Source organism: Podarcis erhardii (assembly GCF_964252035.2).
Source record: "Podarcis erhardii genome assembly, chromosome: 13".
Lineage (NCBI taxonomy): Eukaryota > Metazoa > Chordata > Lepidosauria > Squamata > Lacertidae > Podarcis > Podarcis erhardii.
In genome coordinates, this window is record NC_138502.1 from 30,814,602 (window position 1) to 30,837,204 (window position 22,603).

At 44.7% G+C, this 22,603-nt stretch overlaps 1 protein-coding gene across 14 annotated transcripts in view; it reads left to right on the forward strand.

Moving 5' to 3' along the window:
• The window catches only part of SRCIN1 (SRC kinase signaling inhibitor 1), a 275,973-nt gene extending 258,888 nt beyond the window's left edge, over positions 1-17,085 (forward strand). For 12 of the 14 annotated variants that reach the window (XM_081837581.1, XM_081837574.1, XM_081837580.1 and 9 more), the window contains 4 exons: positions 637-744; positions 3,145-4,389; positions 10,404-10,544; positions 16,176-17,085. In XM_081837581.1, coding sequence (XP_081693707.1) covers positions 637-744; positions 3,145-4,389; positions 10,404-10,544; positions 16,176-16,310 — 1,629 coding nt within the window. In that variant the 3' untranslated portion in view covers positions 16,311-17,085. The remainder of the gene's footprint in view (positions 1-636; positions 745-3,144; positions 4,390-10,403; positions 10,545-16,175) is intronic. The other 2 variants (XM_081837578.1, XM_081837579.1) reach the window with 1 other exon arrangement.
• Positions 17,086-22,603: the final 5,518 nt, after the last annotated feature.

The following is a 22,603-nucleotide window of genomic DNA, read 5'->3' on the forward strand; positions in this document are numbered from 1 at the left end:
ACCTTAGCAAAGCTTGTTAGAATTTAGAATTACTGCAGATCTGGAAGCAAAAATGGCCGTAGATTTGTGGGTGCCAAGAAGGACCCCGAGATCAACTTTCTTCCTTTGTCTCCACACACCCCGAAACATCACTGCAATGTCTTTTTTATCACTAGTCAGTACAATTGGGCCAATTGGGTGAATGTGCGCTTAAATTTAAGAAAGGTTTATGGTTGGTATTTTAAAAACAAACAAGCAAGTGTAGTTTTCACCTACAAGTGAATTTCAAGGTTTCCTGTCCAGCAACATTGAGGGCATAAAAGGGGTGTACTGTATTCCTATTTCTGTGTGTCATTGTCATTCTGTAGCACAGTATACTGTGTGTTACACAGCTGAAAGTGGGTGTTCTCATAACGGTACATTTCGTGATTTCAGTTTTTAACAAAATATCTGCCTGCAGATCTTTTCTGAAACCGAGGGTATGGCCAAGCCCTGTGGTCAGTTTCCTGGCTGTCAGTTCCACGCCACCCCATAAGCTTGTGGTTATCCTCCTTGAGCCGGAATTAGCAACCCACACTATTTTGTTTTCTGTCTGTATACAGCCCCTCAAAAAAACCAAACCCAAAACAACCACCTTCCATGTTCTGACTTCCTCAGGTATTTCAGAGAAGCTCTTCATTTATTCCTAAGTTCCATTGCGACCAGCTCGCCCCTGCCGCAGACATGTGGCCCAATGGGGCCACCATAGCAGCCGAAGGATGGAAGGTAACACAGCCGTTGCTCGGACGGATCACAACTCCCTTCTTCTCTTCCTTCCCTCTGACCGGCTACCTGCCATAGCACCTCTAACAGGATTCCTCTTCCTTTTCTGCAGCCCCTTGTTAACTCTTCTGTCTCTTTCTCTCTCTCTACCTCTCCGTACATTAACCAACTAACGGCTCTTTCCCACATCACCCACCTGACACAAGTAGTGTGCATTTTCCTGACACAACACGGGATCCAACCGGCACTAACCCTGTGTGACTTTCGAAGGGATAGGTATATGATTTGCTGGGCCTCCCCCCAAAGAATGCTGGGAAAGTTTGGACTGGGGCGGAACCGGGAGTGCCGATCACTGTTTAGTTGGGGGTAACTCACTTTTTCTGCTTGCGCTATTATTCCGCCTGCACTTCCAGACAAAGGGATTTCCTGACTGCAATGCATGCCACGCCGTTTGGGCGGAGCCTCAGTGCTTGTTATCACTGCTCGTTTCCAAGTGCATGGATCTGGGGGGATGAGGGGGCAGAGAATGCCACATTCTTATCTCCCCCAACTACAGTGCTTCTGTTCTGGTGCTAATCTGTGGCTTGAGTCACATCCTACGAAATCGGAAAAGTTTTTTATTACTGTTAGTTTACAATATCTGGAAGAGTTCTGGAGATTTGGTTCAGTGTTGAACTACAACTCCCATCACCCCTAGCTAGCAAGGCCAGAGCTCAGGGATGATGGGAGTTGTAGTCCAACGACATCTGGGGATCCACAGGTTGAGAACCGCTGGTGTAGAGAGTGGGATACCATTGAGAATTTGCTGATTTCTCTCAAACTGTCTCAGCGGTGCTCCAGGGAGGTTAGGAAACTGGAGGCAGCGGTGCCTCTGAATGCCTGTCGCTGGAAACCACAGGAGGAGAGAGTGCTGTTGCGCATGAATCCTGCTTTTGGGTTTCCCACAGGCATCTGGTTGGCCCCTGTATGAACAAGATGCTGGACTAGATGGGCCATTGGCTCTTCTTATGCCACACCCTCCTCTAGCACAGGATCTTGTGGTTCCCTCCCCACCACCTCAGGCACCTTCAGGAGCTGCAATAAGTAGAGACCAAATGTTAAGTGAGCTGAAGTGGCAGCTGATAAAATTACATGGACATGGACTGACAGATGGGTGTGGCTCATGCTCTGGGATCCCATGGGGGAGGACATGTACCTGCAGTTCACATTGGCCGTTGTCCTAGGAGATTTTTATTTATCCTAGGAGATTTTTATTTATCTTCCCTCTCACTGTTTGTAGCGTGACTGTTGTGTTTGAGCCCTCTGCTCCACAGATAGCTTTCCTGGAGTGTGTGCCTGCTCTCTGCTTGTGCTAAGCTGTGGGTTGGATTCTGCGGGCAAAAGTGCTTGTGGGGAGTTGGATTTGCTTTATGTGCAAGGGATTAGGATACTTGGCTTCTTCATCGCTTCTGACTTTATTTCATTTCTGTGGGCACACCTACTACTTAAGGTTACCAGACTTTTTTCAATGAATCTGGGGACACTTTTCAACTTCCTACTAAAGAGCTGGATTTTGTCAGGGGACTGATTTGCAAATCCAGGGACTGTCCCTGGAAAACAGGGACATCTGGTAACCTTATACTACATCGTACTACCAGCTTCCTAGGAATCATATTTTTGCAAGAGAAAATAGAGATCCGCAACAGGTATTTCTATCTATCATCTATCTATCTATCTATCTATCTATCTATCTATCTATCTGTCTGTCTGTCTGTCTGTCTGTCTGTCTGTCTGTCTGTCTGTCTGTCTATCTATCTATCTGTCTATCTATCTATCTATCTATCTATCTATCTATCTATCTATCTGTATCATCTATAAACTACAGTTTCCAGGACTATTTGGGGGAAGCAATCACAGTTAACCTGGAATGATGTTGCATTGTAAATTAGCCATTTGGCTTTGCCTATAAACTATACCTTGAGATGACTGACAGGCTTTTCTAGTTTGGTAGACATCAAGATTTGGGCTGCCATCCACAGGTATCAAATTTTGGAATGGTGTTTTGCCAAATATCCTTCATTTGGGTCTGACTTCAGCAGATCTTGTGGAGGAAACACCTCCACATTGGTGCCTGAAACGTCTATGATGTTCAGACTAGTTCTTGTGGTGGACCAGGTTTCTCCAATGTGCTGCCCTCCAGATGTCTTGAACTGCAACTCCCATCAGCCTTTGCCAGCATGTCTAGTGTTCAGGGGTGATGGGAATTGCACTTCAAAACAAGAGAGTAGCCCAGATGGCCAAACAGGTTGATCCAGGCCCACTATTAAGAACTCATTCGAATATTGAGCCGAGAAGACGGTTGTTAGCTTTTTTCATCCAGCAAACTCTCCCGCCTCAATAATTCTTGTCTGAATTTTCCCTTAGGAGTCAGGACTCTCAAAACCTCCATCTGATTACAATTCCCACCTCCCTCATATTGCCATTTCTGAGTGGGTGTCCAGCTTGACATTTCATGAATCTCAGCCAGAAGCTGATAAGGGGATATGCAACCCTCGGACTCGTGATCACCAATGCATCAGAGGACAGACAGGAGTCATTGGATGGACTATGGTAGAAACGAGGGAGAGCCCAGAGGTCTTGTTGGGAAAGCTGAAAAAGGATGAAAAGAAGCTGAAAGGAGGCCTGTCCAATAAGGCCTCAACATGCACTCATTCTCTGCCAGCTAAAGTGAAATCTCGTAGATATCTGCCTGGAACTGGTCTTCTTTGTGACACTGATCATGGGGGAGGAGGAGGCTTGGTAGCATTTGAAAAAACAAAAATTTCACCGGAAGATGAAATTGTTCAACTTGAACGAGAAGATGCTATATTTGTGAAAGTTTGGGGCAAGCAAGGAAGTAGTCTACAGACAACTGTCCAAGGGATTGGGGCCCTTTCAAAAGAAAGCGAATCACCTGTTGTCACACTTGAATATAATTCATTTTCTTCACCAGTAGAAGGAAGTGATGTGTTCATAGGGTTGGATAAGAGAAGCAATACTGTAGAATCAAAAAACGAAGAAGCCGATCAGAACACAGAAGATGTTCCAATAGCTTTGAAAGGCCCTGATGTTGCTATTGCACCAATGCAGAGAGGTCATCTGACAGATGCTTCAGAAACGTATTTTCCCTTGCAGCACCCAGAATCCCCTGGGAATAGAGAAGTCATTGGGTATGACGCAGCATCCCTGGCTCCTGTTGGTGGCAGCACAGACAAGGACGAGATAGACACAGGTTTAGAAGACAAGCCAAAGGAAAGCATTTCTCTTGATGACATGACCCTAAGAAGCCGAGAGATTTGCAGAGACACTTACCAAAGGCTGGACAACCTGGAAGAGACCATCAGAGAACTTGAAATGACTATCAGTGAAATTAGCTGCCAGACATCTACTGAGCTTATATTTGCTCAAAATCACATTGGGCCTCTGGGCTCAGAAAATGGCAGAAACGGAGAATGGAAGGTGGGCACACATGTGCCCAAATGCAGCCATGCTGGATCAGTGGTTGTGCAGCCTGACTGCCATGATTTAAAACAGTATGAAGCAAGCAACAGCACACCCAAGACTTCTCCAACCAGCGCTAAACCTCCTCTGCTGCCCAAACCTCAGTTCCTGTTGAACGACGACCCGCAGGTTCACTTGTTTTAAACATTCCTCTTGTTCTGCTGTACCTCTAGATTCCTCCCTGAAAGTCTTCTCTCCTGTCTGTCCTCTCAAGATTCGACCTGCTCTTAAGAGACAAGGTGTGAACCATCTTAGGTCTCTGCAAAATTGTAGATTTAAGTGGAATTTCAAGTCCAGTCTCTCTAGGAAGCCAAATGAGATGCCTGCCACTTGCTTGAGCTACTCTTTCTTTCTGGCTATGGTAATGGCATGTCTTAGTCTGATTATTCACTGTTACTTTCTTCATTCTGTTCATGCTAGTTTATTCTTCTTCCTCAACACTGGCACCGAATCTGTCTCTGAAATGTAGGGAAGGCTGTCTCTTAACAGGAACGAAAGTGCAGCACCCTGTTTGCATTTGTCTTTGAGCCATGTGAACCACAAATGCAAACTAGCCGCACAAAGCCTGGTTGTTGAACTGCCATTGCTGCCTCCCAGCCAAGAAACCTTGGGGGGAAAGTGACTTTTTTTTGGTAAAGGGGTTTCCAGTAGTGGTTCAACAATCAACCTCTCTTCCCATTGAACTCAGGAAATCGTAGCTCTGTGAGGGGAATAAGGGTCTCCTAACAACTCTGAGCACTATTTATTTATTGTTTGTTTGTTTGTTTGTTTGTTTATTCATTGCACTTATATACCACCTTTATCTTCCAAGGATCTCAAGGTGGTGTACGTGGTTCTCCTCCTCCCCATTTCATCTTCAGAACAACCCTGTGAAGCAGTTTAGACTGAGAAGTGGCGACTGGGCCAAGGTCACCCAGTGAGCTTCATGGCTAAGTCGGAATTCGAACCGTGTGCTCCCAGGTCCAACACTCTAGCCATTATGCCACACTGGCTCTCTCTCTCGTTTCACAAACTGCAGTACCCAGCATACTTTGGGGGGAGTGATTACTTTTGAAAGTGGCATGATACTGCTTTAAAGGTACAGTACAGATGGGGCCTCTGGTTAGATTCTTTTTAGTGACTTATGGTTAACCATGAGGCCCTGGAGCAATGCCCTTGAAATGGACTTTAGTGGTGATAATTCACACCCTTGTTAAGTTTCTTTTGCACTGCCATAATGGGCAAATGAGCATCAAGGTTGTTAATTTGGCACCGCCTCCCAAAACTTAGCAGCAGTTTCAAAACTAGAACTCGTAGGAGTTTAACCTCAGTCTCTTCTAGCCTCAAATTTTTCCAGGAGAATGATGTTGCCCAGGCAATGAGTAAAAGATGGCCATATGAAGCTTAAAAAGAAGCAAAATCTGCATAAGATGACATTTTGGCAGTTCTGGTATGATCAGCAAGGCTTCCTTGGAAGATCAACCAGGGATATAACAGGAAGACAATCTGCTAGATATCCCAGTCCCAAATTATTTAGGATTTTATACAGCATTTTTTTATGTATTGAAAACAGATAGGCCTTGTGACTGTCCTCTCTTCAGCTATTAGTTGACATGCTGTGACATCATAGACTGCTCATGAACATCCGAACTGCTTAGAGGGGGAAAGTTTGGTCATAAGATGTTTGCAGTCCCATTCCTCTTGTGATGAAAAAAAGGAGGGGGGGGTTGAGCCATGTGAAGGGCCGTGATGCACAGAGTGGCAGAGGAGAGAGGCTGTGTACTTTAATAAGCAAGAAACCATGACTAGCAGAGTAAAGTCTGGCAGTACTGGAGGTGCAGGCAAAGTGAGACTATAGGGATCCAGGGGGGGCGGGAAATCTGGAAAAGGCACAAGTTTTGAGAAGGAGTTTGTAGGAGGCTAGGGGTATGCCTAGATGATCAGAGGAAAAAGATATTGATCCAGGCATGGAGATTAGAGTAGCAGAAGGCCAAGAGATGATAACTGAAAAAAGAGAGGAAATATTTGATTGAAGAAAAAGTCTGCTCATGATCTTCGGGATTGAGCTGGCTAAATAATCATGATAGTCTATTGTTGTGCCAGGTGATGTACATTCTTAAAAAGAAAATACTCGGCCAATTATTCACCATCTGTTAACACAAGTTACAGAAGGAATAGGGGGAGGGAAAAGAAATTAATCGAAAAAGATATAGATACTTTGACAAGTGCCATGTAATGTAGATGGGCCCTTTAACCAATTGCCAGATGTAAAGACAATTACCAAAATTCAGGAGGGAAAGGTCTCATGAAAGCCTAGCCACACGATGTATGTTATTAAAGAAGTGAAGAATTCCAGCAGTAAGAGGAAGGAAAAGGAAAAGGTGACCTAAATGCCAGAGACAGAGATAAGTGGCTTGAGTGGTGAAGCAAGGAAAAAGAAGAGAGAACAAGGAATTAAAGACAGTTCGGAAGAAGAAAAGCAGAGGGGAACAATATGAGAAGAAGCATATGAATGCAAGAGGGAAGAAGCAGACAAATATTGGTAAAGAGATGATGGCAGCAAGGACCTGATGAGATGATGTGCACAGCAAGAGTGAGTGCAGAACAGATGCAAAGAGGACAAGCGTAAGACATCGGAATATCTCTCTCAATATAACAAAAAAGAAGTAGGCTTGCATAGAACATCCTCTGCTTTCAGCAGAATGTATTTGTTTGAAATCTAATTAGGGGTTGGATTAAGAATCATGGAGATCGCCATCAAAGCGGCAAGATTCTGTGCATCAGCATGTACTACTAGGAACCGGATGATTAAAGTGCCTTACTAACCAAATAGCCTTCAACAATTCACTCTAGTGTTAAGTATGAATGTGCACAAATGCACTCACATCTCCTAGCCCTTTGCCGTGCTGTTCATTCCAGTCTTTCACTGGCCTGGAAACTGTAATTTTGCGTTTCTTTGATTGTAATTTAGTGGCAGGTCCATGATTGTAATAATGAAGATCGATTGGTACTTGTGAACAATTAAAATTCAAGATAACCAAGATCCTTGGGACTAACAATCACAAATCAAGAGCACAAACCAGCTGAAGTTAAACGCTTCTAATCCAGTTAATGCAACGGGAGAGACAGCCTGCATGATGCTTAGGTCTCTTCTTCCAGTATTAGTGACTTTAAAAAGCTTAAATTTGACTATATCGTGCCCAGAATACTTTCAAATCATTGCCTTTAGAACAGGGATGGTCAACCCGCATCCCTCCGGATATTTCTGAATACCTGAATAGTATACCTGAACGAGCATCTCCACCTCCATCGTTCTACCCGGACACTGAGGTCCAGCGCCGAGGGCCTTCTGGCAGTTCCCTCACTGCGAGAAGCCAAGTTTCAGGGGACCAGGCAGAGGGCCTTCTCGGTAGTGGCGCCCGCCCTGTGGAACACCCTCCCACCAGATGTCAAAGAGAAAAATAACTACCAAACTTTTAGAAGACATCTAAAGGCAGTCCTGTTTAGAGAAGCTTTTACTGTTTAATAGGTTATTGTATTTTAGTGTTTTGTTGGAAGCCGCCCAGAGTGGCTGGGGAGGCCCAGCCAGATGGGCGGGGTATAAATAATAAATTATTATTATTATTATTGCTCCAATCAGCCTGGCCAACAGACAGGAATGATAGGAGTTGTAATTCAGCAACATCTGGAGGAATACAAGGTAGCTTCAGAAACTGTTGGCCAAATCCAGAAAATGTAAAATTTGCATGTGTTAACAGGGCTTTGCTCTACTGGATGTACAAAAGTCTGCTGCCAGGTAACCGCCCTCAAACTTTTGCAGGTGCAAACAGTATTGAAGGTGGGACCACATATAACTGTCCTGATGCCATAACAAGCACAAATCATGATGAATGTACAATAAAAAGGACATATAGAGGGGCTCGTACAGCCAGACTTTATTGCGCATTACTTCTGCTTTGTTTGTAGGGTGGTTATACGACAGCCAGCGTTCATCCTGCATTCATCCTGATTCACTTAGTGGGATGCTTACACATTTTCCTGTTAACCATTCGTTCATCCCGCACTTCTCAATGCGTTTCTCCATCACTTTCTAACCTGCAAAATAGTCTGTTTTCTTTTTCTTTTTTTAAGTGGATTAGTTGTGCTAGGGCAACAGAGTGCTTTAATCCACTTTAAATCTGCAAGCCTAAAGCTCAGATATGTGATTGAATAGCTTCCGCAAAATCCCAAAATAGTTGGGGTGTGCCCTTATTTGTATTACCCATTATGCAGGGCTGGCCCTGTCTTCCCAGGACATGTGGTGGTACTGATGAAGGCAGGAACCCTTGTCTCATTCGGGATGTCAGTACATCCCAGCAAAACAGGAGCAGAAATGGTCAATGTTTGCTTGTTCACCCCCTGTCCAGAATGAAAATCAATCTGGCAAATACGATCAGTATTTGCTGTTATTGTTGTTGCTTTCAGTTTGCAAATGATATGTAATTAATCATATCCCTGTCCCGCCCGCTTTACATTGTGTTTATGTTGCATTGAAATGCATGGGGTAGAATAACATAATTGCAACGTAATTTATACAGTTAAAGTATGTAAGCTACATAATATCACCGCAGCCGACAGCGAGGTGAATAGCATAGTTTGCTATGGAAGATGAAAGGCAGTAGAACAGAAGCACTGCTGCTTGCGACTTTTGCAGGGTGGAATTGAAAACAATGCCTTCTTGCATCCCTGTATCTGAATGGTGCAGCAAGACTTTTCAAAATGTTGTACATAACTGAAGAGGGTTCATCTGGGCTCTCCTTCAAGCAGCATATCTTGAGTTGGCATTGAGCTTCCAAGTTAGCTTACTTCAGGATTTGGGGGAGGATGGGGGTAAGCCATTCCACTTCCTTCCAGACTTGAACGGCCATATAATAATGTTCTGACATCTCTTATTGGAATCCTTTATTAAAGCTTTGTCTGATACTGGTATTGCTTTGGTATCGCTTTAAGTTGTTCATCATGGACTCTATTGCCGCTTAAATGGTTTTTGGTATATATTTACAACTAGTTGGTTCAGGCCTCTAACGTGGGGGTGAGGTGTGTTAACTGATTTTATTATTAAGCACAGCTGGTCTGTGGGTTGGGACCAACTTCCCTATATGGATTGCATGTGCTGGGTCAGGCCAAATGTGTGGAGAAATCAGTATGCTAAAAATAAAACCCTTTCCCATTCTTCCTTTACTTTTGGCTATTCAGCTCTCTGGTTTAGACCCTTCTCTAACCCTTCACCCAGTGCTTTCTGCTCCCTGAACCTCTAATGAATTTCCAGGCTAGCAAAGAAAAGGGGGGCAAGAAGATCGAATGGGTAATTAACCCCCAATTTCTATTGTGCTTTGATTGTGATAATGTAAGACTGTTGTTCTGTAATTTTGTAGGTCTATAGCAGCAACAAATATTTCTTTTTCTGTCAGGGGAAAGGAGCTCCGTAGCTATGATATATATATTGGGACACGGGTGGCGCTGTGGTCTAAACCACTGAGCTTCTTGAGCTTGCTGATCAGAAGGTCGGTGGTTCGAATCCCCGCGATGGGGTGAGCTCCCATTGCTCTGTCCCAGCTCCTGCCAACCTAGCAGTTTGAAAGCATGCCAGTGCAAGTAGATAAATAGGTACCACTGCAGTGGGAAGGTAAATGGCATTTCTTGCACTCATCACGGTCCTTCGTGCGCCAGTAGCAGTTTAGTCATGCTTGCTACATGACCCCATAGTCGCCTTTGACTGGACTTAACCATTCAGGGGTCCTTTACCTTTACCTTATATTCGGTGCGAGGATATTTTGCTTGCCTTCAAAAGTTCCTGTGGTCTGTAGCAGAGCTTGGAGACATGTGTACAATACACATTGAGCAGGCTAGATAGCAAGAGAACCCTAGCAAGAGGTAAACAGCCCTTTCATCTCCTCCATAGAAGCAGCACTACGTGTCAAAATTCTCCTGAAGATAGGTTTTTCCTAAGTGGTTGAACGTTTGTGAACGTTCCATGACACCATGGCAGCTCAGCCAACGGGAGTGAAGGGAGATGCGTTTGGCAGCAGTAGCAGAGCCGGTGGCAAGCCCTTAACTTGTTGACAACTTAAGCCTTGCTCCTTAGCAGCTCTCCAAAGTCATCCTTTCCTCTGTTCTCCCTCCAGAGCGGCGGTGGCGTCTCGATCCCTGCCATGAAGATGGTCAATCCTGCGTCGCGGCTGAAGCAAACCCAGCAAGGCAGCCCCGACAAGAGCAAGCACATAAAGCAACGCATGGAGTACATGCGCATCCAGGGACAACAACAGGTAGTCTATCTGTAGGCAGCCACACCACTCTGTTATGGGAGCACTGGGGTGGAGGCGGGTTGAGTTAGGATCCCTTTGTTTTTGCTTTTGAGTGGAGGTGAGTGGTGGAGGTGAGTGGTGAGTTGGCAAAGGATTGTTGATCCAGGGTCAGGGGCAGGTATATTTGCATAAACTTGAACACAAATTCCTAATGCCCGTTGGAAGCGATTTTAGAAATTACGGCTGGGAATTTCTGTCAGAAGATGCACCTACTTGTGACATGGCAGTGAATGGGGAGCTACTTTCCACAGGCATACGTCAGAAGCTGGAGCCAAACCCGGCAAAAATTGTATGTTGTGAGGTCCAGATAGGACTCCCATCTCCCTCAAACCTAAACCTAAGTCCTCTGTCGCTAAAGTTCCATGTTTTTGTTACTTCCTCAAGAATCTCGTGAATTCCAGGTAACACCAACTGGAACCCACCCCCTTGATTTGTTTAAGAATTCCCCTGCCCAGTTATGTCTCTGTACGGCTAAGCGTTGCTTCGTTTAGGGTGGGCAAGTAGTTTTTATTTCCTGTGCTGTGCTATCTATATGGCAGTGTTTTGAGAAGAAGAAGGAAAATGCTTACTTGTGAAGGCGCAACCCAACAAATTGTCAGAGGCCCTCTTCCCTGCCAGGAAAGGCAGTGGTATCGGTTGTGAGATGTGATCGAATCCATGTTCACCACCCCCCCCCCCCCCGCATTTCACAACATGTCCATGTGTGTATGCCCCAACTCCTTTCCTGCCCATGGCACACACAGAGAAGTGTTGCATATTTAGCAGAGAAAAGACGAGAGAGGGTGCCTTGCAGGGAGGGGAAAGAAGAAGAAAATTATATTGGATCGCTTGACCATGTTTGAATGGAAACCCAAAGCATCCTGCTACGCTGACATAAGATTTCTAATGTTTATGTGGGGCTCACGTGCCTTATTGGGGAGGGAAAGGAGAGCTTCATGCATATGCAAAGCTGCCCGCACCATTGAAGTGAATGGGGCTGTTTTCACGTCCAGTATCTCCACGTGCATGGTAGGAGTTCATAAGAGGCTCCAGACAGGAATAAGGGATTCTCGAGAGAATAGAATACAAGACACACCTCTATATTATTAACAGAGTCCTCTTGAAAAGTGGAAGCGACCCCCTCCAGCCACTCGCAAGCCAAAGCCAAATGCCATTAGGCTTTATTTACCCATCTTGACGTTGTTATATAAATATATAAAAATCCAGTTGGCACAGTTGGTTACAAGAAGGGTCAGGTTGGTCTCAACAGCTCTGTGGAAGATTTATTGGCTGGAAGATGATTAAGGAGCGGAATGCTTGAGCAGTTGCAAAAGAAGCACAACAATTACTTTGAGAAATTAGGTTTTTCAGTGTGGCATTAAGATGCTATCTTGGCAAATAATAATAATAATAAATTCATCCCAATAAACACCATGTACTGTCAAATGTATGCTCATTTTTAAAACATAAGCATAGTTTATATAAATTACTGCTGGGTTTTTTAAATAAGATATATATTGATAGAAGTATTGGGATTTTTTCGGAGTAACTGCTTGCCAAAACCGATGCATTGGCCCAGAACCCACATATGCTTTTGCAATCATTATGTGAACCAAATGAACAAAGAAGTTAAGGGGGGTGGAGACATAACAATAACCATTTATTTATTTAAAAATATTTATATACCACTTTTTACATAGTATTCTAAATTAGTGTAGAGCATAGTATTCTAAATTAGTGTAGAGCATAATTAAAACAATATCTCACACACTATTTGAATGGCAATGCCCATCAACTTTGGTGAGGGGCTGGCCCCCTCAAATATTTTATTGGGGGTGGCAAAGGGACCTCGGCCCCTAGGAGTTGGCTCCCATGCCAGAGCATGGATCACAGCAACCAAGCTGTTTAGGAAAAGCCACAGTGGGCAAACCAGCTGAAACCAAAGCAGGCACTCCTGACCGCTGAAGTTGCCTGAGACTTTTAATCTCAGGGCTGTGGGTTCGAGCCCCACTTTGGGCTAAAAATGAACATCATGGTTCCTTCAAACTCCAAAGTCTGTGATTCTAGGCTTAGATAATTTTTATTATGGTCAAAGACCATCTCACATAACATAACACAATAAAAACAGTGTTCATAAAGATAAAATATGCAATTGAAGCAGATTGCAGCAATAGCTCATGAGTTAAAATTGAGATATATACGTACACCTGTACAGCTGAGATTTGGGCTACCATTAAAAATTGACCCTGAGACACCCCAAAGGGCGACTTCAGCACTTCCCTACTAAGCTGTTTTATCTTAGAGGTTGATCTGTGCCTACAAATCTGGGCGCAGAATCTGGCTACCAGCCAGGTTGCCTTATGATCTTTGCCTAAGAGGAGAGAATTAAGTTTAGACTTGTCTGAAAGATCGGTGAGCCTCTTCAGCAAAGGATCAGTGGTGATTCTAGGCTTACGATATACTCCATACACACTTGGGAAACAAGAATATTTTTTTTTTTTAAGTTTATAAAAGCTATAAGCCTTTAAAACCATTAGAAATGTGAACACACTGGAGAGAAACTCAAAAGTAAAGCACAAGGGCAAGTTGGTTCCCAACCCCCATTTTTCTGCATGTACCACTTTTCAACCAGACTTCAAAATCAGTTTTCAAAAGATTATTACAACAAGTATCATTTTTTAAAAATACGTTGGAATAACATTGAAAGACAGACTGTTTTATATCTAACTGCTTGTACTGTTTGTAGAGCATCAAACCGCTTCTTTGATATCTGTGCCTTTGCAACTGTCATTATCAGAATTCCTTTGTATTAATGTTGTTGTTATTATTATTATTCAAAGTCCTTCACAATGTTAAGCACTTTTATGTTCAAATCTATCAGAGGCACATTTTCTCTGTTTTGCAACAACACCAGAGTCTAATGGTACCTTAAAGTCCTTGCAGGGCAGTTCTGTTGATGTCTACTCAGAAGCACGTCTCATTGATATCAAAAAGACGTTCTTCCAGGTAACCGGGTACAGGACTGCAGCCTTGCCAATTGCTTGTGACGTAAGCTTTGGTTCACTAGATGCTTCTAGTTTTCCAAGGCTTATGCCGCAATGAATTGCTTACTCTAAAGTGCCATGAGGCTAGGTTGTTTTTATCACACTCGGCACATGTTTAACTTGTGCCCTGCTGTGTCTCAACTGTAGGTAACTGGCCATTTACTATATCTGTACTTTACATAAGTAAATACAGGTGTGTGCATTGGGCAGTGGCAGTCCCCTGTTCCCCATGGAAACCCTTTTCACCATTTCCTGTCCCCACCCCCTGCCCCCTGATATGCCCCATGTGCATTTGCATTGGTTGGGGTCTTAATGGTTAGGCCAGTACGGTTCAGCTGGGTTCACACACTTCTGTGTTCTTGTCGACGCTATAACAGTGCGCCCAGTGGCTGGCCAACTTTCTGAGGCCACAAAGCAAGGTAACAACTGCCACTTTTTCATCCCTTAAACCACAACGACATCTCTACCTGTTCCTCTCTCCTTCCCTTTGTTTCTCAAGCCTTGACTTGACCCCCTTCCACACAAATCTTGTTATTCTTCCCTCCCCTTTCACTTCCCGAGCGCATCTGATATGCTAGCCCATCTCCCAGAATTCCCTGCTGCTCCTGGCTTTTTAATTTTTTTTTTTTATTTTTGTCATGCCAGATCTGTATGACGAATGGCAAAGACCATGAACCCTTTCCCACGTCCTGTCTGCCTGTCTGCAGGGCCCTTTGGTTTTCCTCATTCTGTGGTACATATGCACACACAGAGGACCACCCCCTCCTCTCCACAAGTGTGGGGGGAGTGGATGTCTGGCTGTGAGCATGTCTTCCCACCCTGTGGCTTTCCGGTCTATTTTGAAGCACGCTTTGTGAGCAAAATGGGACTGTCACTGAATAAATGAATAAAATGCAAACCCTACTTCCTGCACAACTCCCTTCCCCCTAAGTCCCTGCATCCTGATACTAACCGCAGTCTGTACCCCCTTTGCCACAAAGCAGAGGTGCTGTTTGCTTAAGTGGTAAGCCATGGAACATTTCTCAGGGTACGCCTTCCCCGATAATATTTTCATGAGCCGGTTGCGCATTTGCTGTGCATCTGCATGCAAGGGTGCTGAAGGACCACGCATGCCTCGTGCAACTAGAGCTGAAGTTGGGTTTGAGATGGCAGGGGCGAGCTGTTGGGAACTTCCTATGACAAAGTATGCAGTACTTTGCAATTCTTCTTCTGGATCCCCTTTGCATCAAAATGGCAGCCAGTGGGAGGTCAGCACACAATTGGCATGACTGGCAGTTTTAGAACCAACAAGGGAGGTTAGTTTGGCTATAAAAAATTTCCTCCACCGTGGAATGTGCTTGGAGGAGCATGCATGAAGGATTGTGGAACCTTCATTCTTGGAGGTCTTTTACAAGCAGGTTGGAGTAATATCCGCTTCAATTAATTGTGATTACCTATATCTGTGAGAATGGAGACTTTCTTAGGGTTACTTCTAGTCATATAGCCATCCCTAGAATGGATGGGTGTTAGGGTATGGGTTCCTCCTGCTGCATTGGACTTTAAGCATTAGTTTCCTTATAGTTCATTGGTCTTGGGTTCTTTCACAAAGAGCAACAGGCAGGCAACTAGATTCCTGCCTGTTCCTGCTCACCAATCTTTTGTGCAAAACCCACAAGGATTTTCCAACTTTCATGTGTATTCCTTTGTGGAGGAAAACAGTGATGATGGAGCCATAGGCAGGGACTCTGGGATTCAAGAATTGCCCACTTCCAAAACCTTTTCTTAAAATAACCACGAGGAGAAGAAAGCCCGCTCGCTCAGATTGGCTTTAGGCTGTATTTTATTTTCACATGTCTTTCACAATTTGTTCCTTCCCTTCTGCCACCCCACCCCACCCCCATGTCAACTATGAGGGATACATACTTAACAAGATTTATCCATCCCAGTCCAAATTCTGGCCTGCTAGCTACGGATGGAGTGTACAACAAAATGGTACCCATAGGTGAACAATAAAACGAATAGATGTCTTGAGGCTACCTCCGATAAACAGCACCTCTGTGGTAAACTGCACTCTGCCCCTACCCTCCCTTCCTCACCCCAGCTAAATGAATATTGTTGTCGTTCTAACATGGTGTCCATGGCCACAAACTAACATTTCAATTCTTGTCCCTTCCCCATCCCCTTCCCCATCTCCCCCTTCCGTTGCCTGCCTACGTATTCGTCCCATCTCCCTGCTCTGTCTCTTTTTTGGCCTTCTTTTGTCTCCTCTGCTTCCTCTCGCAATCACTCCTTCCCTTCGTCCAGTAAACCTGTAGAAACCAGCTCATCTCGTGCTCTGTTTTTGTCCAGCGGACCTTTCACCTCAGGCCTGGCCAATGCTGCTTGTTTCTGATAGAAATTTTTCCTAACTTAGTTCCCACTCTTGTCTCTTTCTGTCTATCTCACTTTCTTTTGCACTTTCTTTCTGTCTCGCAATCCTTTGAGAAGAAAATGTTTGGTTCTCCCCCTCCCCAACCCCACAACCCCAACACACCTTTCCTTCTCCTCCCTCCTCCTTCTTCTTTTCCCTGAATCTTGCTTTTCTTTCTAGGCCGCTAGATCAACCAAGGACCCTAACACGATGAATGAGACTTCAAGCCCAGTCTCAGAAAAGCCTACTTCAAGCAGGACCTCCATCCCAGTACTGACTTCCTTTGGGTCACGGAACTCCTCCATTTCATTCTAAAAGCTCCTCTGCCAACTTCTCCTTTGGTTGTTTTCCTAACCTACTGCTACTGGGGGACTGGGGAGTGCTTGCTGTCTTCTCTTTGTGATTTCCTCCTCCCCAGGTCTCACTGAGGCACCTAGAAAAGTCCTTCCCCTCAGACGTTTTAAAACGTTCCTTCAAAAATGGCCGCCCTGCGGTTCTCATTTCCTCCTACAAAATGGCCAGCCTTGGGACTTGGTTCTTGCTCCCCACAGGGCCGCCTACCAATAACCAGAATGGCCAATTTAGTTTGCTCTCATGTCTTCTTCCCCCAAATTGGCCAACCTATTTATTCTTTTCCTCCCCTCTTGCTACAATATGGCTGCCCATCTGTTTTCTGTTTCCCCTCAGATCTCCCTTCCTTTGCCCCACTCCCCATCCACCCCAAACTTAACTTTTCTATTCTGGCAACAACTTAGCGTTGTTCATGTATAAAGAACAATTAAGAATTATTTTTATTTATATTTTTGCCAGTTGCCACAGCCTGCAAGCAACGATGACACTGCTCAGTGCCAGTCTTCACTATTCCTTTATGAGGGGGTGGGAGAAAGGGGGCAGAATCACTACAGAGGCTATAAAAGGGGAGGGGAGCAACCAATTTCTGAAGATGCCTCAGAACCCCATGGACATTTGCTGCTATTCAACTTTCCTTACATTTAAGAAGAGAGAGAAAAAAAGTTGTAATTAATTGATTAACGTGGATCCTTGTAGGTGTGTGCTGAGTCATTCATGAATCAACGGTGTTTTGACTTTGGGGCATGTGTATGCTTCCATTTTGTGGGATTCTGTTGTTTACTTGCTGTATCAAAGACTGTTCTGGAAAGTGGGGCGGAACTTGTGTGTGTGCGTGCGCATCGCAAACCGAAATATCTGTGTGTGGTGTTGTGTATTTTTTTCTTTCTTTCTTCCAAGCCATTGGATTAAATTTGGAAGAAAAGCAAAGACTTGTGGGGGGGGGGGTGAAGCACTGAATTTTGAGCCTGTAATAATGCTCCCCCTGCCCCCTCACAATCTTCTCAACCATGCAGAAGCAACGTACTGTTAAGAAAGGGGAAAGGAGACTGTTATAAGAAGGGGCACAGAGCCAAAACAGGCAGCAGAATGATGTTGAGAACAGGGTCCGGAAACAGAAAAGTCCAGCTTCCTATGGAATTAATCAACATAATGTAGCACTTTAAATGTCCGTTGAGTTACTATATATGTGAGATGGGGGGAAAGAGCCCTCAAAACGTGTGGAATACCAAATAGAGGAGGCAGGTTTCAGGGAGACCACGGTGTCAGGGTATCAAAGAAACTGGGCAGTGAAGGAGAGTTTGGGGAGAATTTGGAGAAGGCTGAAGGAGGTGAAATTAGGCCCTTTTCTAAGCACGAGGTTTTGGTGGGCAAAAGACAGTGGAGGTAGGTGAACAGGCGACTCTCCTTTGCTCGGTTCCTGCAAAGGTTCCTCCTAGGATAGACTATGGAGCCTTGCTGGAAAAAGAAAAGCACTGCGTAGCCAGGATGACTGGCATGGGCAGAAATTACACCCAACTGCCTGTGGAGCGTCTTCCAGGCCAGGAGAAGAGGATGGCAGGGCTGTAGAGCGAAACAAAGGACTGTTGGGAAAGTCCTTTGTTTCAGTGGGGTTTGCACAGGAGAATTCCCCATCGGATTGGGCCCCCAAATAAGACTGGCACAGAGGTGCTTTTTTAGAAGGCTTAGTCCTGCCGATGGGGTGATTGGCCATGAAGCTCAAGTTTATACCTCTGGGGACCTTTCTCTTGGGCTTGGAAAGGGGGGGATAAACAGCTTTGGGCGAAAGGTTCGGTGGGTTATTAGAGCTGTGTTTATTCTCGATCTGCGAGAGGTGGAAGCTTTTGTTTTTTCCCTGAAAGGTTGCACGTGGCATTTGGGCTGCAGAAAGCACAGTGGGGAGTTGAAAAAGGATAAAGATGACAGCACAAGGAGGGAGATACAAGTGAGGCATGGGGATGTGGGGGGAGGAAAGGATGTCGTATGTCAACAGCTGAGTCGCAAAGGCAGAACGTGAAACACTGTCAGGCCCAGCGAGAAAGACGGGGAGAGCTTGTAGCTGTGGAGGCTTTCTTCAGATAAAAGTACAATACGCAGGTGTGTGTTCAGAATGGCAGACCTTGTAAGGTCATCCTGCACAAGAGTCATTGAATGAACAGGAAACAGCCTTCGCCAACTTGGTGCCCCTCCGATGTATTGCACTACAACTCCCATCAGCCCCAGCCAGTGCGTGCCGATGGGAGTTGTAGTCCAAAACAGCCACAGCTCGCCAGGCTGGAGCAGGTTGGTTGGCCTAAAACGTTAAGCACAGGCGGAAAATGAAGAAGTATATTAATGTGGCACGGGTGCACAGGTGAAAACGTGCCTCTACATGTATAGCAAAATGGCGTGCTACTGTAAAAAGTAAAAGAAAAGAAATGAGTCTGTATGCAACATAATACAAGATGTAATCACTCCTTGTTTTGTTGACTAGCTCGTCCTTTTTAATTCTATTATTCTCAGAATATTTTGGTGGGGGGGAACGCTGCGGGGAATTGGTTTTTTATGGTTTTTCTTCTTTTCTTTTTCTTTTTTGTAAATCAATCATTTTTGTATAAAGATTTTAAGAGAGCCTTTTTTTGAATAACAAAGTTTTAAAAAAAGTCAAAAAAATCAAATATGTAACAACAAACAGCAACAAACAACAGTCCATAAATGCAATTTCTTAGGATTGCAGCAAACAAACATGGAAGAAAAAAAAGCAACCTCTTTACATTTAAGTGAAGTGTCTTAACATTTTATATATTTGTTTTAAGAAATATATTTACATATTATATATATATAATATACGTAATATAAATATATATATATAAATACTGAGGAAAAAAGAAAAGAAAATCCTTGTTGTGTCTAGTATATTTAGGGGGGGAGGAAGAATGGTGTGTTTTTTTTTCCCCCTGATTAAATTATGTATGTAGCTCTTTGTACTTTTAGAAACTATCAAAGGTGGCTGGGGTGATGATGATGGTGCAAAATAGAGCTAGAGGCCACGATCCACAGGGAAGCGTTTTTGCTCTTGGGCAGCTCCAATCCCATCTATGGGGCTCAGGCCAGAGTCGTTCCCTGCTGGGCTGGGCCTTTCAGAGTTTAGAAACCCTTCCGCAAAGCTAACATTCCATCTCTGGGGCTTGCTATTGTCTGTTTCCGATTGTCTGTTACTTTCATATTCCCTCTCTGTGTCCATCACTGGCACGAATGGAGCCGACAGTGTCCACTATCCCATTGCATCTTTCTTGGTGAGAATTCTCTTGTTTTGCAGCCCACAGGGACCAAGGCCTGACAGAGCAGGGGAGGGCAGGCAGGGTTTTGAGCCACTGACCAGGGGCTTTAAAGGCATGTCTGCTTCATAACTGGCTTCCCCACCCCAGTAGGGTGGCCTACTCTACACAGTGTTGGGAGGAGTCCTCTACTTACAGGGCAGTTGCATCCAAGTTGGGTTTAAAGGTAAAGAATCCTTGCAAGGGAGAGCAAGCAGGCGCCTAAAAGTTGCCCATCTTCAGTCGCTGCCTGGAGAGGAGAGCAGAGACAGAGCGGGCCACCTGGTCACCGACTTCCCCATCATGGTGAGATGCTTTGCATTTCTATTTGAAATTATAACAGCTGTTTCTAAATTTATATCTACACATGCACATTTTTGTGAAAATCCGTCTCCCCTTTTGCGTGAATGCATTTCCTCCTTTCTGGCAATGTGTGAGTTGCCTTGGCATTGTTGTGTTGGCGTTTGCCTCAAGGGTTTAAAGGCCTTTCCTCTCCCCAGGGAACCCTGTTCTGTGAGACAGGGTAGGGATCTTTCATGCAGAATTCTTAGCAGCTCAGCAAACTATCTTTTATAGGATTTTGGGGAGGACTCCATGGCAGTTAAAGAGGTAGAAAAAAGTGTGTAGAATTGCCCTTACAATGTCTGTTCTGTGATGCTTCAGAAGAGAAGGGATGCTTGTTTAAGGCACACACAGAGACATGATTCTGGAGTAAGACCAATTTCCAAATAGCTATGCACTCACATAATAAGGAGTAGCTTGAGGTGGCCAAACACCTCTGAGGCAGACTTCCTCAATCTGGTTCTCGCCAGATATTTCAGACTGCACCTTCCAACACAGCCATGCTGGCTGGGGCTGGTGGAAGTTGTAGTCCAAAATGTCTGGAGAGTAGCATATGAAGGGGAGGAAGTAAACAGCCATTTCATCTGCAGAACAGGTACACGGGGTCAGAATCCAAGGCACTGGGAGAAAAACGATCAATCGCTTTAGTTCAAAACTGGAGATACACTTCACAACCAGGGATGCATTGGAGGCAATGCTAGTTCTGCAGAGTTGCAAAATCTAAAGCACAGGGTTTTAGAGCACAGACGGTACTTTAGGGTTGAGAGCCTTTACAGCATAGGATCACTCAGACTCTGCTACAGTTAATCTGGATTAAGAGTTATCATCTGCCGGCTCTGGTTTATTTACTCACACTCAATAATGTGGATGTAGAAACCCCGGTTAACCCATCAGCATGCACTGGAAGGAGAGGGAAATTCAGCATTTTCTCTGCTCACTTAACCACAGCTGCTGTGACTAAGGGATGAGTGGATTGCCCCTCATTTCAGTCCGTCCTTGTTCCACGGGCTCTCTGCACTCCTGCCTTCTGCTCCACCTCTCTTCAGATTTAATCTGGAGAATTCTGTAATTTATTTTGGGCGGTGCATGCGCAGCTTGCTGCAGGGAATTCCTTTTTGTGTTTTTAGTCAATGCACATAATCACCAGGACACAAGGAAAATCAGACTCAGATTGAAAGTGATGGGGAGCCAATACAGCCCTCATCTGCTATGTCTACACACATGGTCCTAGCATGAATCAAAATCCCTACCCAGCACATACTTAAGTGCTGAGTGAGAGTGAGTACTAACAGGTAGAAAAAAACACAAACTTTGTTAACGAGTACCCAATTTACAGGGGAACAGTGGGAAATGTTCCCCCACATTTTGCCCACGATACACAGAGGCTGTAACTGCCCAGTTGATGTTAAGTGTTAGCATTTGTTAGATCCCTGCTCTGTTGATGTGGAAAAGGGAGAGAGAATGCTGTTTTTCTGGTAATAGCTTTTACAGTCATTCTGATTGCACTCTTTTCACCTTCTTTAGCCTTACCAGGTCTTGGATTATCTGATGATGCAGCCTTGCCAAAGCTCAGTTGGGGCTGCACTTGATCACAAAGGGGTTGTATCCAGCAAAGTTATCATGTTAACGCAGGTGTGGGGAATCTCCCCCCCCCCCGCAATGTTACTGAACCCCAGCTCCTATCAACCCAGGCTATGGGAGTTGGAGTTTAGCAATGTGTGGGGAAATCAAATGTTCCCATTAACTCCACTAGCACAAGAACAACTGATTGTTCAGTTGGGCTTCCTCTCCCCCTCTTCCAGTGCCTCCCCCCACAAATCTGTTCTGGAGTTTTCCCCGACCCTCTGGAGCAGATTGGGGGAGGAGCTTAGGGGATATTCAGGGAGAAGAGAGGGAGAGGAAATTGCGCTGGACTGGTGGGAGTCCTTTCACTAATGGGATGACTTTGTTGGACACAACCCTAGGATCCATGCAGATCTCCTTGGAGAACCCATTGTTTTGTCCTCTGAGCAAGGGAAGATGCATGTTGCTATGCCTGTGCGCATAGTGATGTGCAGACTACCATATGCAGGGAATGGCGCATACATGGGCACGGGCTAGCCTTATCGCATAGCAAGGTGCAGTGATAGCCTTTTGTCCCTAATAAGAATAGCAGTGAGAGACAGACAGAGCACCATTAAAGTGAAGAAGTGCTATCCTGCTCATTTGAAGCAAGCCTTGTGCAGGGGAATGTTTTCCCACTTTGATGAATATTTGGAGGGGGCGGCGGGAAATCATCTTGATTTTCTGCCTTATCAGCAAAAAGTGTTTTGCATCGCCCTAGCCTTGCAACATGGACACACAGTCACAAATCAAAGACCAATGAAAAATAGGACAAAAAAGGGACGATGTTAGGGAGACAGTGGTTTCATGAACCCATTCCCTTCTAAGTTCCATCCATTTTCCTTGTCTGAAGCACATTTGTCCTTTCATTGTGTGTTGCTGCACTTGGGAGTGTGTGAGTGTGAGTATGAGTGTAAGTGTCACTGTCATGGCATCATCCAACTGCTGTGTGAGCAACAATTGTTCCACAATTTTTATTTTTTGAAAAAGGTTTTGAACTTTCCCCCCCCCCAAATGCGT